The sequence below is a fragment of the Vipera ursinii genome (genome assembly GCF_947247035.1).
Source record: "Vipera ursinii genome assembly, chromosome: 9".
Classification (NCBI taxonomy): domain Eukaryota; kingdom Metazoa; phylum Chordata; class Lepidosauria; order Squamata; family Viperidae; genus Vipera; species Vipera ursinii.
The window spans coordinates 12,602,738-12,615,584 of record NC_139523.1 but is presented as its reverse complement, the minus strand read 5'-3'; the positions used below and the strand labels follow the sequence as shown (position 1 = coordinate 12,615,584).

General features: G+C 44.9%; 2 protein-coding genes across 4 annotated transcripts in view; both read right to left on the bottom strand.

Moving 5' to 3' along the window:
- The window catches only part of SYTL1 (synaptotagmin like 1), a 46,993-nt gene extending 46,291 nt beyond the window's left edge, over positions 1 to 702 (bottom strand). For 2 of the 3 annotated variants that reach the window (XM_083369689.1, XM_083369690.1), the window contains exon 1: positions 398 to 701. The gene's annotated coding sequence lies outside the window, so the exon portion shown is untranslated. Of the gene's footprint in view, positions 1 to 397 lie in introns of all 3 variants that reach the window. The other variant, XM_083369691.1, reaches the window with a different exon arrangement.
- Positions 703 to 6,694: 5,992 nt separating this feature from the next.
- On the bottom strand, positions 6,695 to 8,251 carry LOC310644167 (trophoblast glycoprotein-like; the record flags this gene model as incomplete). Its single annotated transcript, XM_083368949.1, has 2 exons — positions 6,695 to 7,541; positions 7,986 to 8,251. The coding sequence occupies 2 exons, from the start codon at positions 8,249 to 8,251 to the stop codon at positions 6,704 to 6,706; spliced, it is 1,104 nt and encodes a 367-aa protein (XP_083225075.1). The 3' UTR covers positions 6,695 to 6,703.
- Positions 8,252 to 12,847: the final 4,596 nt, after the last annotated feature.

Sequence of the window (12,847 nt, the reverse complement as noted above, 5' to 3'; positions counted from 1 at the left end):
CTTCCCTCCCTCTCCCTCTCCCTCTCTTTCTCCACGGCTTCCTCTAGGCTCGCTTTCCGCGCCATATTATTATTATTATTAATAATAATAATTTTATTTTTATACCGCCCTTCTCCCGAAGGACTCAGGGCGGTGAACAGGGCAATACATGTTAAAAAGACAGAAGACAAAAATTAAAAAAAAGATGAAACCAAATGCCCACAACTCTTAACAATAGGTTAAAACACATTTAAAAGTAATAAAAACCCAACCCCGTCCCATCAGGCCAGGCCAGCTTGTTCAAAGAGATATACGTCTTTAGATCGCGGCGAACTTTGGGCGCAAACCTGCCAACTTTGTGCCAACAGAACAAGTGCAGGGAAAAAAAATGCAGGGAGAGAGAGCGCGCGCGCATTACCTGGCCAGGTGGGGTAGCCTCCCTTTCTGCAAGGCTCGGATGCGGAGTGGGAGAGCAGGCGAGGCGAGGCGAGGCGAGGCGAGGCGACCGGCTGAGCAATTTCTTGGGAGAAGTTAGGAGAAGCCGCTTCTCAGAAGCGCCCTCGGTCCGCCCGGCCGGGCAGCCTTTTCTCAACTAGGCGCCGCCAAGGCAGGCTCAGCAGGAGACCCAGCTGAATTAACCGCAGGAAGGAGGGAAAGACCGCCCAGCGCAGCCGCCGGGAAACCAGGCCTGGAGTCCAAGCGGCTGGCTGGGCGGAACTGGAGCGGAGTCGAAGGCGCTCGTCTCCGGGAGGGGGGGGGGGCTGGCCGCCCGTTCGCACCACCAGCTGCTCTCCCTACACACACACACACACACACACACAGAGACCGCAACCAGCGCGCTGGCTGGAGTTTGCGCAAGGTTCCCCAGCCCCAAACCACGGTTAGCCAATGTTAAACTAACCAAGCAAGGTAATTAATTGTCCACTCTATTGAGATTCTCAGCCATCCAGGACATAGTTATCCCAAAGTTGGCTGCCTTTAGAACACAACACCGACCGGAACCCTAAAGAGGGTGCGTACTTGTGTGCGGATGCCTCTGTAAGACCATCCCAGATGCGTTTACCTAGTTGCGAGATTCAGCTATAAAATGAATTTGCAACTAAACAAACCGAGTTCCCGCCACCTACCGCTCCCCTCCAAAACTAAGCAAGAGTAATGATGTTCAGCATGGGAAGCGAAGGGATCTACGAAGGGTGGGTGGGTGAGTGTGGGTGTGTCCCATCGTGAGGGCAGCCCTGGCTCAAATTCCCTAGTACATGGGGTCCTCAACCTTGGCAACTTTAAGACTTGTGGACTTCAATTCCCAGAATTCCTCAGCCAGCTTTGCCTCCAGAAGCTGTGAATGCTCTAACACTGGAAGTTTTAAAGCAGGGGTCTTCAAACTTGGCCCTTTTATGACTTGTGGACTTCAATTCCCAGAATTCCTCAGCCAGCTTTGCCTCCAGAAGCTGTGAATGCTCTAACACTGGAAGTTTTAAAGCAGGGGTCTTCAAACTTGGCCCTTTTATGACTTGTGGACTTCAACTCCCAGAATTCCTCAGCCAGCTTTGCTGGCTGAGGAATTCTGAGAGTTGAAGTCCACAAGTCATAAAAGGGCCAAGTTTGAAGACCCCTGTTTTAAAGAAGAGATTGGACAACCATTTGTCTGAAATGGTATAGGGCAGGGGTAAGCAACCTTGGCTCTTTTATGACCTGTGGACTTCAACTATTGCTAAGCACATTGGTTTGTGCTTAAATTGTAAGCCGCCCTGAGTCTTCGGAGAAGGGCAGGATATAAATGGGATTAAAATAAAAAAATAAAATAAAAGATGCTTTTTCCCCCCACGAGGCGACTGGACTTGCTTGTTTTTCTTTTGAAGACGTTTCGCTTCTCATCCAAGAAGCTTCTTCAGCTTTGGATGACTGAAAATCTCCATATAGACATTTAGCGGTGCACCCAGAGCTGAAGAAGCTTCTTGGATGAGAAGTGAAACATCTTTCAAAGAAAAACAAGCATGTCCAGTCGCCTGGTGGGGAAAAAAAAAAGCATCTTTGGGATAACCAAGTGAGTGATCCGTGGCTAAGTGGGGCTTCAGGGGTCCCAGAGAATGGACTAAAGTTGGGAGGGTTGCCTGTGTGTTTTTTCTTCAAGGGGTCTCCGAGGAAAGCATACCATTCTCCTGAGGATAAAAGGAAAAGAACGTTTTATTTTTAAGTTTTGTGTCTCCCCCTTTTCCTTTACTCCAAAAAAGCAGGGCAGTTTAGCTGGGAACAGTGTCGTCTTCAGAACCACCCTGTAGTTTGTGGGAAGTAAGAGTAGGACGATGTGGTTGTGAAACTGGCTTTTCTTGTATGTTCGATTTTTTAAAAAAAAAATTTAAAAAAGGGAATTAGTAAGGGAAACAGCCAAATCCCAGGTGTACCATGTATGTGGAAGTGGTAGCATGGCTTCGCAACAAAAGTCTAAGATCTCAGTTTCAAGAAGCAAGTTATTTTGTGCTTGGCTGGAAACTTATACAGCAAGAGTGGAGCAACTGTGGCCCCTTTACAACTTGAGGACTTCAAAACTCCCAGAATTCCTGAGCCAGCATGGCTCAGCTTCATCTTTCTTTTGCTTCACAGACCTGCAAAGGTTGTAAATGCAAGGATTGGTGATAGTTACTTTTTCATCACTGTCATAATTGCAGATGGTCATTATCCAAGGCAGTCACTAAACAAGGATTACCTATATCGTACTGTTCCTTGGATATAGATCAGGGGTGTCAAACTCAATTTCATTGAGGGCCGCATCAGCATTGCGGTTGCCCTCAGGGGGCCGGGTGGGCATGGCCTACTGGGTGGGTGTGGCTAGAGTGTGTATGGCCTACTGGGTGGGCGTGGCCAGCTCTACATCGTTCGCATCAAGGGTGCCTATGGGGGCCTGGGCAGGAGTGGGACAGATCTGAGGGTCTCTGGCAGGAGGGTCTCTGGGCCAGGGCCAAGGCAGTGGGGGCCGTTCCCTCACTGTTTCCAGGAACCACTTTGCGGGCCACATGAAACCACTTCACGGGCCGGATCTGGCCCCCGGGCCTTGTGTTTGACATGTCTGATATAGATGGTGTTCTTATATACCAGGGGTAGGCAACCTTGGCTCTTTTATAACTCGTGGACTTCAACTCCCAGAATTCCTGAGCCACCCATGCCTACCCCTAGTATATACTGTCTAGAGCACGGTTGTCAAACTCGCCACGTCATGTGATGTATCACGACTCTTTTTGCATTGCCGGCAATGGGGTGGGTGCGGCTTTGGTATGATGAAACCGGCCTGCGGGCTGGCAGTTTGACACCCCTGGTCTAGAGTCCCTAAGATTGAGTAGATACAAACACTGCAAACATCTAGTTTAATGAAGAGAAGGATGAGGGGTGACATGATAGCAGTGTTCCAATATCTCAGGGGCTGCCACAAAGATGGAATCAAGCTATTCTACAAAGCCAAAACCACCTGAGGGCAGGACAAGAAGCAACGGATGGAAACTAACCAAAGAGAGAAGCAACCTAGCACTAAGGAGAAATTTCCCGACAGTTACAACAAATAATCAGTGGAACAACCTGCCTCCAGAAGCTGTGAATGCTCTAACACTGGAAGTTTTAAAGAAGAGATTGGACAACCATTTGTCTGAAATGGTATAGGGCAGGGGTAAGCAACCTTGGCTCTTTTATGACTTGTGGACTGAGCCATTCTGGGAGTTGAAGTCCACAAGTCATAAAAGAGCCAAGGTTGCCTATCCCTGGTATAGGGTTTCCTGTCTGAGAAGAGGGTTGGACTAGAAGACCTCCAAGGTCCCTTCTAACTCTATTCTATCCTCATTCTCCTTGGTGTTTAATCTTTTCCCAAGCCACAAGAGGCCATCTCAGCAGATCAGCCATCCTAAAGCATTCCTTTCTCTCAAGGAAATTATTTACAATACCTTAAAAACAAAGGAACTGAGCACACCCGGCTCATGTGATCAGACGCATCCACTTCATCCTGAAAGTGCTGTTGGGGACAGAATGCACTGCTAGGCTGCAGAGAATATGACAGCAGTATGTCGGTTCCTTAAAATGTAGAATGTTTTTTTCCCCTAACCTAGGCTTGCCCAGAACTCATAAAGAGGAGAGGAAGGGGAGGAATTGAATATTTGCATGGCCTCACCCCCCACCCCCACCCCACCCCACCCCACCCCACCCCACCCTAATCTTGACTACAGCTCAACCAGCATCTGGGTTTGGAGAGCGGTTTAGGTAGGAAACTTAAGTCTCTTTGCTACACAGTAGCCATTGATGGAAAAACCATCATTCAGAAGTTCTACCTGTAAATGGATGTACAATCGTAACAATTGGTTGCTCAATGCACTAGGGATGGGTGACTTGCAGACCCTGTTATTCCTTCTCGGGGGTCTTTTCCAAGTGGTGGGATTCAAATATGAGTACCGGTTTTGTGTGTGGATGTCGCTTCCAGAAGTCCATTCTGGGCCTGGGCAACAAATAATTAGCTACCACTGGTCTTCTCTCTTTAGGTTGGCTTTTGATTAGACCAGTGTTTCTCAACCAGTAATTTGAAGATGGGTGGACTTCATTTCCCAGAAGCTGTGCTGCCTGAGGAATTCTGGGAGTTGAAATCCACATATTTTCAAGTTGCTGAGGTTGAAAAACACTGGATTATTAGACAGTTCCTCAGAGATATACCGTGAGTCCTTCAAGCACAAGGCTACACAATAGGAGGCTTCTATTCCCCAAGCTGGGTGGAAAAATCAGTTCAGGTAAAACAGAAAGCAAAAACATGAGTAGCATCATTGGGTTAAAAATTGTTTTTACTATGACATTTTTTCTCAATACAATAAAACACTATGTTGTACCAGATGCTTGGCAGCCTTGGGAGTTAGAGAAGAAAATGTAACATGCTAAAGTCTAGAGCTGATGCCTGCCCACATGTTTTATTTTCCTAAGACTGAACACAATGCGGTTTAGAGGTTTTAGTTTCTATTGATTCACTAGCTGCATCATGCCATAACTTAAGCATGCAGGCTGCATGCTTAAGTTATGGCATCAAATGCCAGTTTAAGAGCTCAATCTATACTTGCATTTGAATTCTGCAACTGGGCCTCCAAACTGTGGCTACTTATTTTATCATCTTGGACTCTGGACCTTATTAAATGTTCTTGCCCCTTGCATACTTCACAAAACAACGGCCAGTGTATTTCAAGCTCAGAAACTTTAAGATGTGTGGACTTCAACTCCCAGAATTCCCCAATGAGCCAAAGTACATGCAGACAGGGCCATCCTTTTAACTCTCCAGCCTGTTAATTCAGTGGAATCCATTGAACGAATTAAGCACAACAAATTTCTAACTTAATACACATTCCTTCTCTTGTCACAAATGCCAAGTCACATATACTTTTGAATTAAGGCAGTGAGTGTTTCCATACATGCTAACTTGTAGTTTACTTAACTCTGATTTACTAACACACACACACACACACACACACACACACACACACTTGGGTGTGCTCACACAACATATTCATACAAAATCATAGTCCATAGTTGTAAAATCACATTGGCTAGTTCACATAGGCCAGGGGTAGGCAACCTTGGCTCTTTTATGACTTGAAGTCCACAAGTCATAAAAGAGCCAAGGTTGCCTACCCCTGACATAGGCCATATGTCAATGCCTTAAGGTAAAGAATGCCTCAAAGTTCTTTTGAAGAGTTTCATCTGTCGGAACCATGACACCATAAGCCATACAAGAGAAGTAAGCCAGTTCTCAGTATGCTTGTGAATCAAGCTGGTGAGTTTCACACAGGAAGGGTCCTGCTGAACACGTTGGTATGTAGTAAGTCAAGCACTTTGATCCCGATACAGTAATGACAAGTCAGATTCATCTGAGATGCTCATAAGCAGGACTTGGTTTCAACCATCTCTCTTGCTGTTGACCCCCAATCAGAGATATATCATTTCTGAAGGATAAACTTTGCTCTTGTCTCTTCCTGCCTGTAAGTCAACGCTTGGGTGGACTGTCAAGGTTCTTGATATCACAACAGGAAAGTCCTCCTCACAGTTCTCCCGGGAAGAGGAGACAAGGAAGCCAAGATTACATCTGCCTTTTCTTAATCTACTGCTATTCCACCTCTTCTATCAGAAGGTCAGAATTATTTGCACACTACTGTCCTTTCTTCACAAAATGTTTCATCTGTCTGCTTAGAGCAGGATTTCTCAACCTGGGCCATAAGATGTATGATCTGCAACTCTCAGAATTCTGGGAGTTGCAGTCCACACATCTTAAAAGTGGTCCAGGATGAGAAACCCTGGTCTAGAGTGCAGAGTCTGTGACAAACCAAAGTCCCACTGTAATTTAAGGTATCGGTTTCCTCCACAAGCAGGCTACATAAACGGTCTTGTTGATATAGAACAAAATAAATTTCTCCTAGTTAAGATTGACTGCAAGAATCCAGGACACTTATTCTACTAGGAATCTTAAGTATTTGAACAGATTAGAGTTTTGAGTTGCCTACCCCTCACGTTTACAAGACTGGCACTAAGAGAATGGAATCATTTGTCCCCAGTTAGTCAAAGCTCCTAGAGAAATTCCTTGTGACTAAGGAAATTCCTTGAATCCACACAGGGTTTAATGTATACATCAATTATTTAAAGTTTAGTTTTTGATGGAAAGGACATTTCCAAGCCACAGGCTTTGTCTGAAATAAAGATGCCACTGCAAAGACTGAGGTCACATGTCTACTGCCGAGATTTGTGTGATGCGGTGATTAGAATCTATTTCATAACGATAGTGGTACTCCTCCATCAGGTTCTGGCAAGCATCCCGTAGACCGTTCATCCAGGTCTTGATGCCCTTACGATTCAGGTAAAGCACAAAAAGGAAGATGATGCCAATTATCCCCAGAACGATACCCAGTGCAGCATATGAGGACTGAAGAACATTTTCACTATGTTGACTGTAGTGGCACTCCAGATCTGCGCCCACTAGTTCCACCAAGGAGGTGTTCCTCAAATCCTGTGGGGAAATGCAGGCTAGTTTTTCCACATCTACTACTTGCCGGCTTTGGTTCAGCCAGTTGACCAGGTCCTCAATGTCACAATTGCATACAAAAGGGTTGTCTTTCAGAAAGAGGCTAAGGTGGGATTGTCTCTCCAGGGCCAATAAAGCTTCACTCCTCAAAGTTTTGAAGGCATTTGAGGTCAGATCAAGGTACTTAAGGTGAAGTCCAGAAAAGGTAGAGTTCTTAATATCTATCAAGGAATTGTTCCTCAAGTCTAAGTACCGAAGGTTAGAGAGGCTGGACAACATTCCTAGTGGCAAATAAATGATCTTGTTGCTAGTGAGTTCAAGCTTGGAGAGATTCTGGAAACCCCCTTGGGCAAGGGCAGCTGCCACCGGGCGGATGGCAGAGAAGTTGTATAGTGAGTGACTGAGATTCAGCTCCTGGACTGAATTGTTTCTAGCACTGAAGGCATCAGGGTGGATGGTGACTAAGTGGTTATAACTTAAGTCCAAGTAGCGCAGACTCTGGAGATTAGAGAAGGCATGGGACTCCACAGCATTGATCCTGGAAGGTGAAAAGGGACAACACTGGCATCATTCCAAAGTAACCTCATGTGAAATATATCTTGATTTAATCTTGTTATCACTACCCCTCCCCCCTCCCTTGTAAAGTCAGTCAACAGGAAGGTGAAGGAACATTCCATAGATTCAAAAGGAGATCTCTGGAATATCTAAGTCAGGGGTAGGCAACCTTGGCTCTTTTATGACTCATGGACTTCAACTCCCAGAATTCCTGAGCAGAATTCTGGGAGTTGAAGTCCACGAGTCATAAAAAAGCCAAGGTTGCTTACCCCTGATCTAGGTCTACCTGTATTTTTCCTCCAAGGCCCTTACCCTAACATGCCCCCACCCTGTAGTCTTCTTAAGCCAATAATAACAAGGGCAAATCTGTCTTCTATAGTACTCCATTTCATCTGAGTGTAGTTTCTCACCCACTAGGGTGTGTTACCTGTTGTTAGCCAAGGAGAGTGTGACCAGATTGTGAAGTCCTTGCAGATCTTGGCTACCAACATGGGCAATCTGGTTGCCAGTTATAAAGAGGTTGCGTGTGTACCCAGGAATACCAGCTGGTATGGAGGTCAGTTCCTTCTGGACGCATTTCACTGTACGAGCTGCCTCAGAACATTCACAAGGAATGGGGCATGGATGGCCGGAAAGGGGTGCCAGAAACAAGAAAAGGAGGGTCCAACCACCGTAGAGGCCCCCAGGGGTCATTTCCAATAAATTCCAATTATAGCAATTCATGGCTGACAAAGAAAGAAAAAAGATTTATCAGAATCCATAAACAGAATCTATTCCAAGACAGGGAAAGAAGAGGAATCTCCACATAAACAGTTTGACCTACAACTTTAATGTGTTGGTCTACAATTGCTGGGATTCCCAATCATCATCATTATCAGAGGAATGTCCCAAAGTATAAAATATCCAGATAGGCCTCCAGCACTGCTATTGTAGCATATTTTTCTGTGATCCAAGTGCAGGATGTGGGATAAAGATCTCTAAGTTACAGGACAGCACAGTTGAATATTAAGAGAAACTTTGAAGTGGCAAGAACCATTTTTTTGGAATGGAATCACTGGGGAATGTCTTGAAGCAGTGGTGAACCCTTCTCTAGATGCGTTCAGATCAAGTGGACAACTCTCTGTATGGATGCTAAAATCTGGATTTCTGCCCTAAACAGATTTGATTCAATGGGTTTGATGTCGCCTCCACTTATGAAATTTATGAAATCCTATGTACTGTTTCTCTTTGATAGAATGGGAGCCAAAGACTTTCCATCCCAGCCAAAACTTTATTTGGCTTCTGTTAAGATTACTTCATACAACTTCAGACTACACTTTTTGGACCTAGCATTCAAAAAGCTGCAGAGAGAATATATATTCACACAAACATTACAAAACCTTTAACTAAACCTTACTAAGCTGTAAGGTAGATTAATATGAAGCTGTAAGATTATCCATTTACATCAGTCTGGAAGATGGAAGAAGTTTACCTTTTGCAATAATAATAATAATAATAATAATAATAATAATAATAATAATAATAATAATAATAATAATAATAATAATAATAATAAAAATAATTTGTAAGGGACCTTGGAGGTCATCTAGTCCAACCCCCTGCTAAGGCAGGAAACCCTATACCATTTCAGACAAATGGCTGTCCAGTCTCTTCTTAAATCTGGCCGTCCTAGACTTTCAGGCTTTGCATGCAATTCTCACACCAAACATTTCCGGTTCAGTGAATCAGGTAGCAAATGAAAATTAAGCCATTCCTCTATAGAGTTTCTAAAGAGTCTAGTATGGGTTAGGATAGACCACGCCAAATTTTTCCAATGGACTGTTTTCCAACTGTGTAGAATTTAATTGTTACATTTTTGACTGCCCAGTTAGTGAAATGTTGAGACTCCTGAGGTGCACGAGTGGAGTGGAAAACATTAGTTTTTATAGGTGCTTTTTTTAAAAAAAGACATTTCTTTTTCCTTAAAAATAAGTTCTGATCTGTTCTCCCTTATGCACACAGGGAATATTTCATTGTAGTCAAAGTGGGCTGTCCATTCTAGAAAGTTAGAACTGGATTCTCTCATTCCCCCCTCATTCTGGGATGGGAGCTAACAGGAGTCCCTACTGAAGAAGGCAGAATAAATGATTTTGGTTAAGAGGGTTTACCTTACGATACCTGGTAAATATAGATGAAAGATAAGAACTGTAACTGTGTTTCAGCCATCGAGATCCTGGTCTGTTCAAATATCTGTCATAAAGCAAAACTACTCTTTTTTTAAAAAAAACACAACTCTACAATGATTATTCCACTACCAAGACAAGGAGGGAGTTTGACGTTACTCATCCTGGGGTCCTTCCACTGTGCTGGACATCATCTCCTGCCAGGATGACTAATGGATATTTCTTGTCTAAGGTTTTCATTTCCCCCCCCTCACTACCTTAGCAGTTATCATAAATACACCTCAAGCCAATCTTCTGGTCACACCTGCTTTCAGAATGTAGGGGAAATGAGACAATCTGCTTCTAACTTTCTAGAACGGACATCCCATTTTGACTACAGTGGAAGGCCCTCCTGAAATATCCCCCCCCCCTGTGCATTTTAACTACCTGCAAGCAGAAAGCCAGCATGAGAAAACAAGTCAAAACTTATTTTTAAGGAAAATGTTTTTTTTTTAAAAAAAAGCATCTATAAAAGGTAATGTCCACTCGTACATCTGAAGAGTCTCAACGTGTCATTTTTAAAACCCCTTCATCAATTCCAGACCGCCCCCCCCCTGAACCAGAGTGGATCCTCGGGGAACCTTTTATGAGAAAAAATAATTATTACCTTTCCATCCCATTATCCTTAGTGCTCAAAGGGACCCACACTACAGTAAGGTACGAGCATAGAATCGTTATTAAATCAAGGTAATAAAAGAGAAGCAAGCACCCACCAGTGAAAAGCTATTGTTGCTGGTGTAAGTCAGATTAAAAGCCGGACGTCTGTCTGAACAGAAGAAGGGGCTTCTCCATCTCTCCAGGCTGAAGTTAGCTGCCTGCTCGCCCCTCTGCCCTTTTCACTGCCTCCCACCCACCCTACCAAATCTTTGGGGCCAAACAGCCAATCAGAGGACAGGTTTGCCACCCCACTCCGTCCCCAGCCCGGCCCTCCTCGGTGCAGCCCCCCCTCCCCAAAACGACCCCGTCTCCCCCTCTGCTTTAACCAATGCACCGACTAACGGCTTCTCCAGCGGGCTAGACCTACGCACAAATCAAAAAGCGCCATTTCTTTTCAAAAACGGGGCCGGGGTCGGGGTGGGGGGGGGGAAAGGAGCGAAAGTGATGCAAACTTCTCCCGGAGGAGCTGCGTGCTGCTTCCTTTTAGCTCTTCGTCCTCCCCCTCCCCTCCCCTCCCCCCGGTCCACCGGTTTCCCAGCCCCGGGGAGAAAAAAGGGCCCTTCCCCTTCTCCAGCACCGATCCGCCGGGCCAGACAATGGGATGCAAAGATTCCGAGGGGCGAAGAAGGCGGGGATGCCGCGCAAGGGGATCCCGCCTCGTTTTCCCAGCCTTCTAAGCCCGCCCCCTTAAAGACAGATCCTCCCGTCTGGCAGAGCTCGGAAGGGCCCCCCCCGCCACCCCACCACCACCACCCCCCGCCACCCCCCCCCGCTGCTTCTCTCCTCATTTTAGTCTTGCCCTGCCCCGCCCCACGTTGGGGGGGGTGGTGTCTGACTTGCCCCAGCAACAGCTGCAAAAAAAAAAGTGATTTCTTCTTCCCATCACTTAACAGGGCAGCATCTTTGGTGAAGCTGCCCTCAAGCTGGTCCCCTCCAAATGTGATGGGTGACAATCCTTATCACGCCCAGCTAGCACACCTGGGAAAAGGTGTCTGCTGCTTCTGGAGGGATCCCTTGGTCACCTGGCCAGCTATCAAATCTCAAAAGGGGCTGCAGCTACTTAAAACGTCCATCTAAAGGTGGGAAATTTAAGAGTCTGGGTTGATTGATTGAATCTCATTCGTTCAATTTGTGTAGCTGCCCATCTCAAACCAATGACTGGGCAGCAAACAACATTTCCACCCCCCTCTTGACATGGTTAAAACACAATGCAAAAAGAAAGAAAGAAAGAAAGAAAGAAAGAAAGAAAGAAAGAAAGAAAGAAAGAAAGAAAGAAAGAAAGAAAGAAAGAAAGAAAGAAAGAAAGAAAGAAAGAAAGAAAGAAAGAAAGAAAGAAAGAAAGAAAGAAAGAGAATAATGGCAGCTAAAAGTTAAAAATCTAACACTGTTAACACAACTAGGAAAAGGGACCCTACATACACTGGGGACCTCAGCCTAGGCACATAGGTTTTCAAGACCTCTAAAGATCAGCAGAGTTGGAAGCCACCCTAATTTCTGGAGGGAGAATGTTCCAGAAGGCAAGAGTTGAAGCAGAGAAGACATTTCTCCTGGTCCCTGTTGTCCGGTACATCTGTTCTCCAGTTCTTGACCGTCTATTGTGACTTGAGCTACTATGTTCTTCATCGCCCCATGTACAATGAGATTAAGGCCAAATTATTGATGGTAGGTGCAACTTAGAGCCTGGGTCTTCAAACTTGGCCCTTTTATGACTTGTGGACTTCAACTCCCAGAATTACTCAGCCAGCGTGCCTGGCCAAGGAATTCTGGGAGTTGAAGTCCACAAGTCATAAAAGGGCCGTGTTTGAAGACACCTGATTTAGGGGCTCCAGTCTAGGGGGAAAAAGAAGAATGCTCCTCTTGCAGATGTGTTTCCAACCGTCAGCAATCAAGTTGCTACTTTTGCTCTGCTGTCATGAAGATTTAAAAAGAACTATTTAAGTTCTTAGCTGTAGCCTTGGCCTGATTTTGCTGTAACATTTTACATCTAATCCTCCTCTTATTATTTTATCTTACAGTGTTTTACAGTTACTTTATTGTAACTGTAACTTTATGTTATGACCTGTGGTTACAACAATAAATTTACTTACTATCATGTCTCCAAAGCAGCTAAAGGACACCAAGTTGCATTTCATAACCTATTCCTTCTTCCAAAGGGTTAGTACACTATATCTGGGACTTAATCTTCCTCCCCCCATTCTATCCCCTTAGAATTTAGGCAAAACTTTCTCTTAAAAACTTCAACATAATCCCATTTTTGGAGGGAGGGGCTGCAAGAACACATTCCTTCTTTTATCTCTGAATTAGAGAATAACAAAGTTTGACTCGGTTTCCTGGTTTCAGACTTAGCACAATGTTATCCTTCTCATCTTCCTTATCTTCCCATCTTTCCTACTACCTTCCCCTATGGGCATCTTATGATTTATCACTGGTT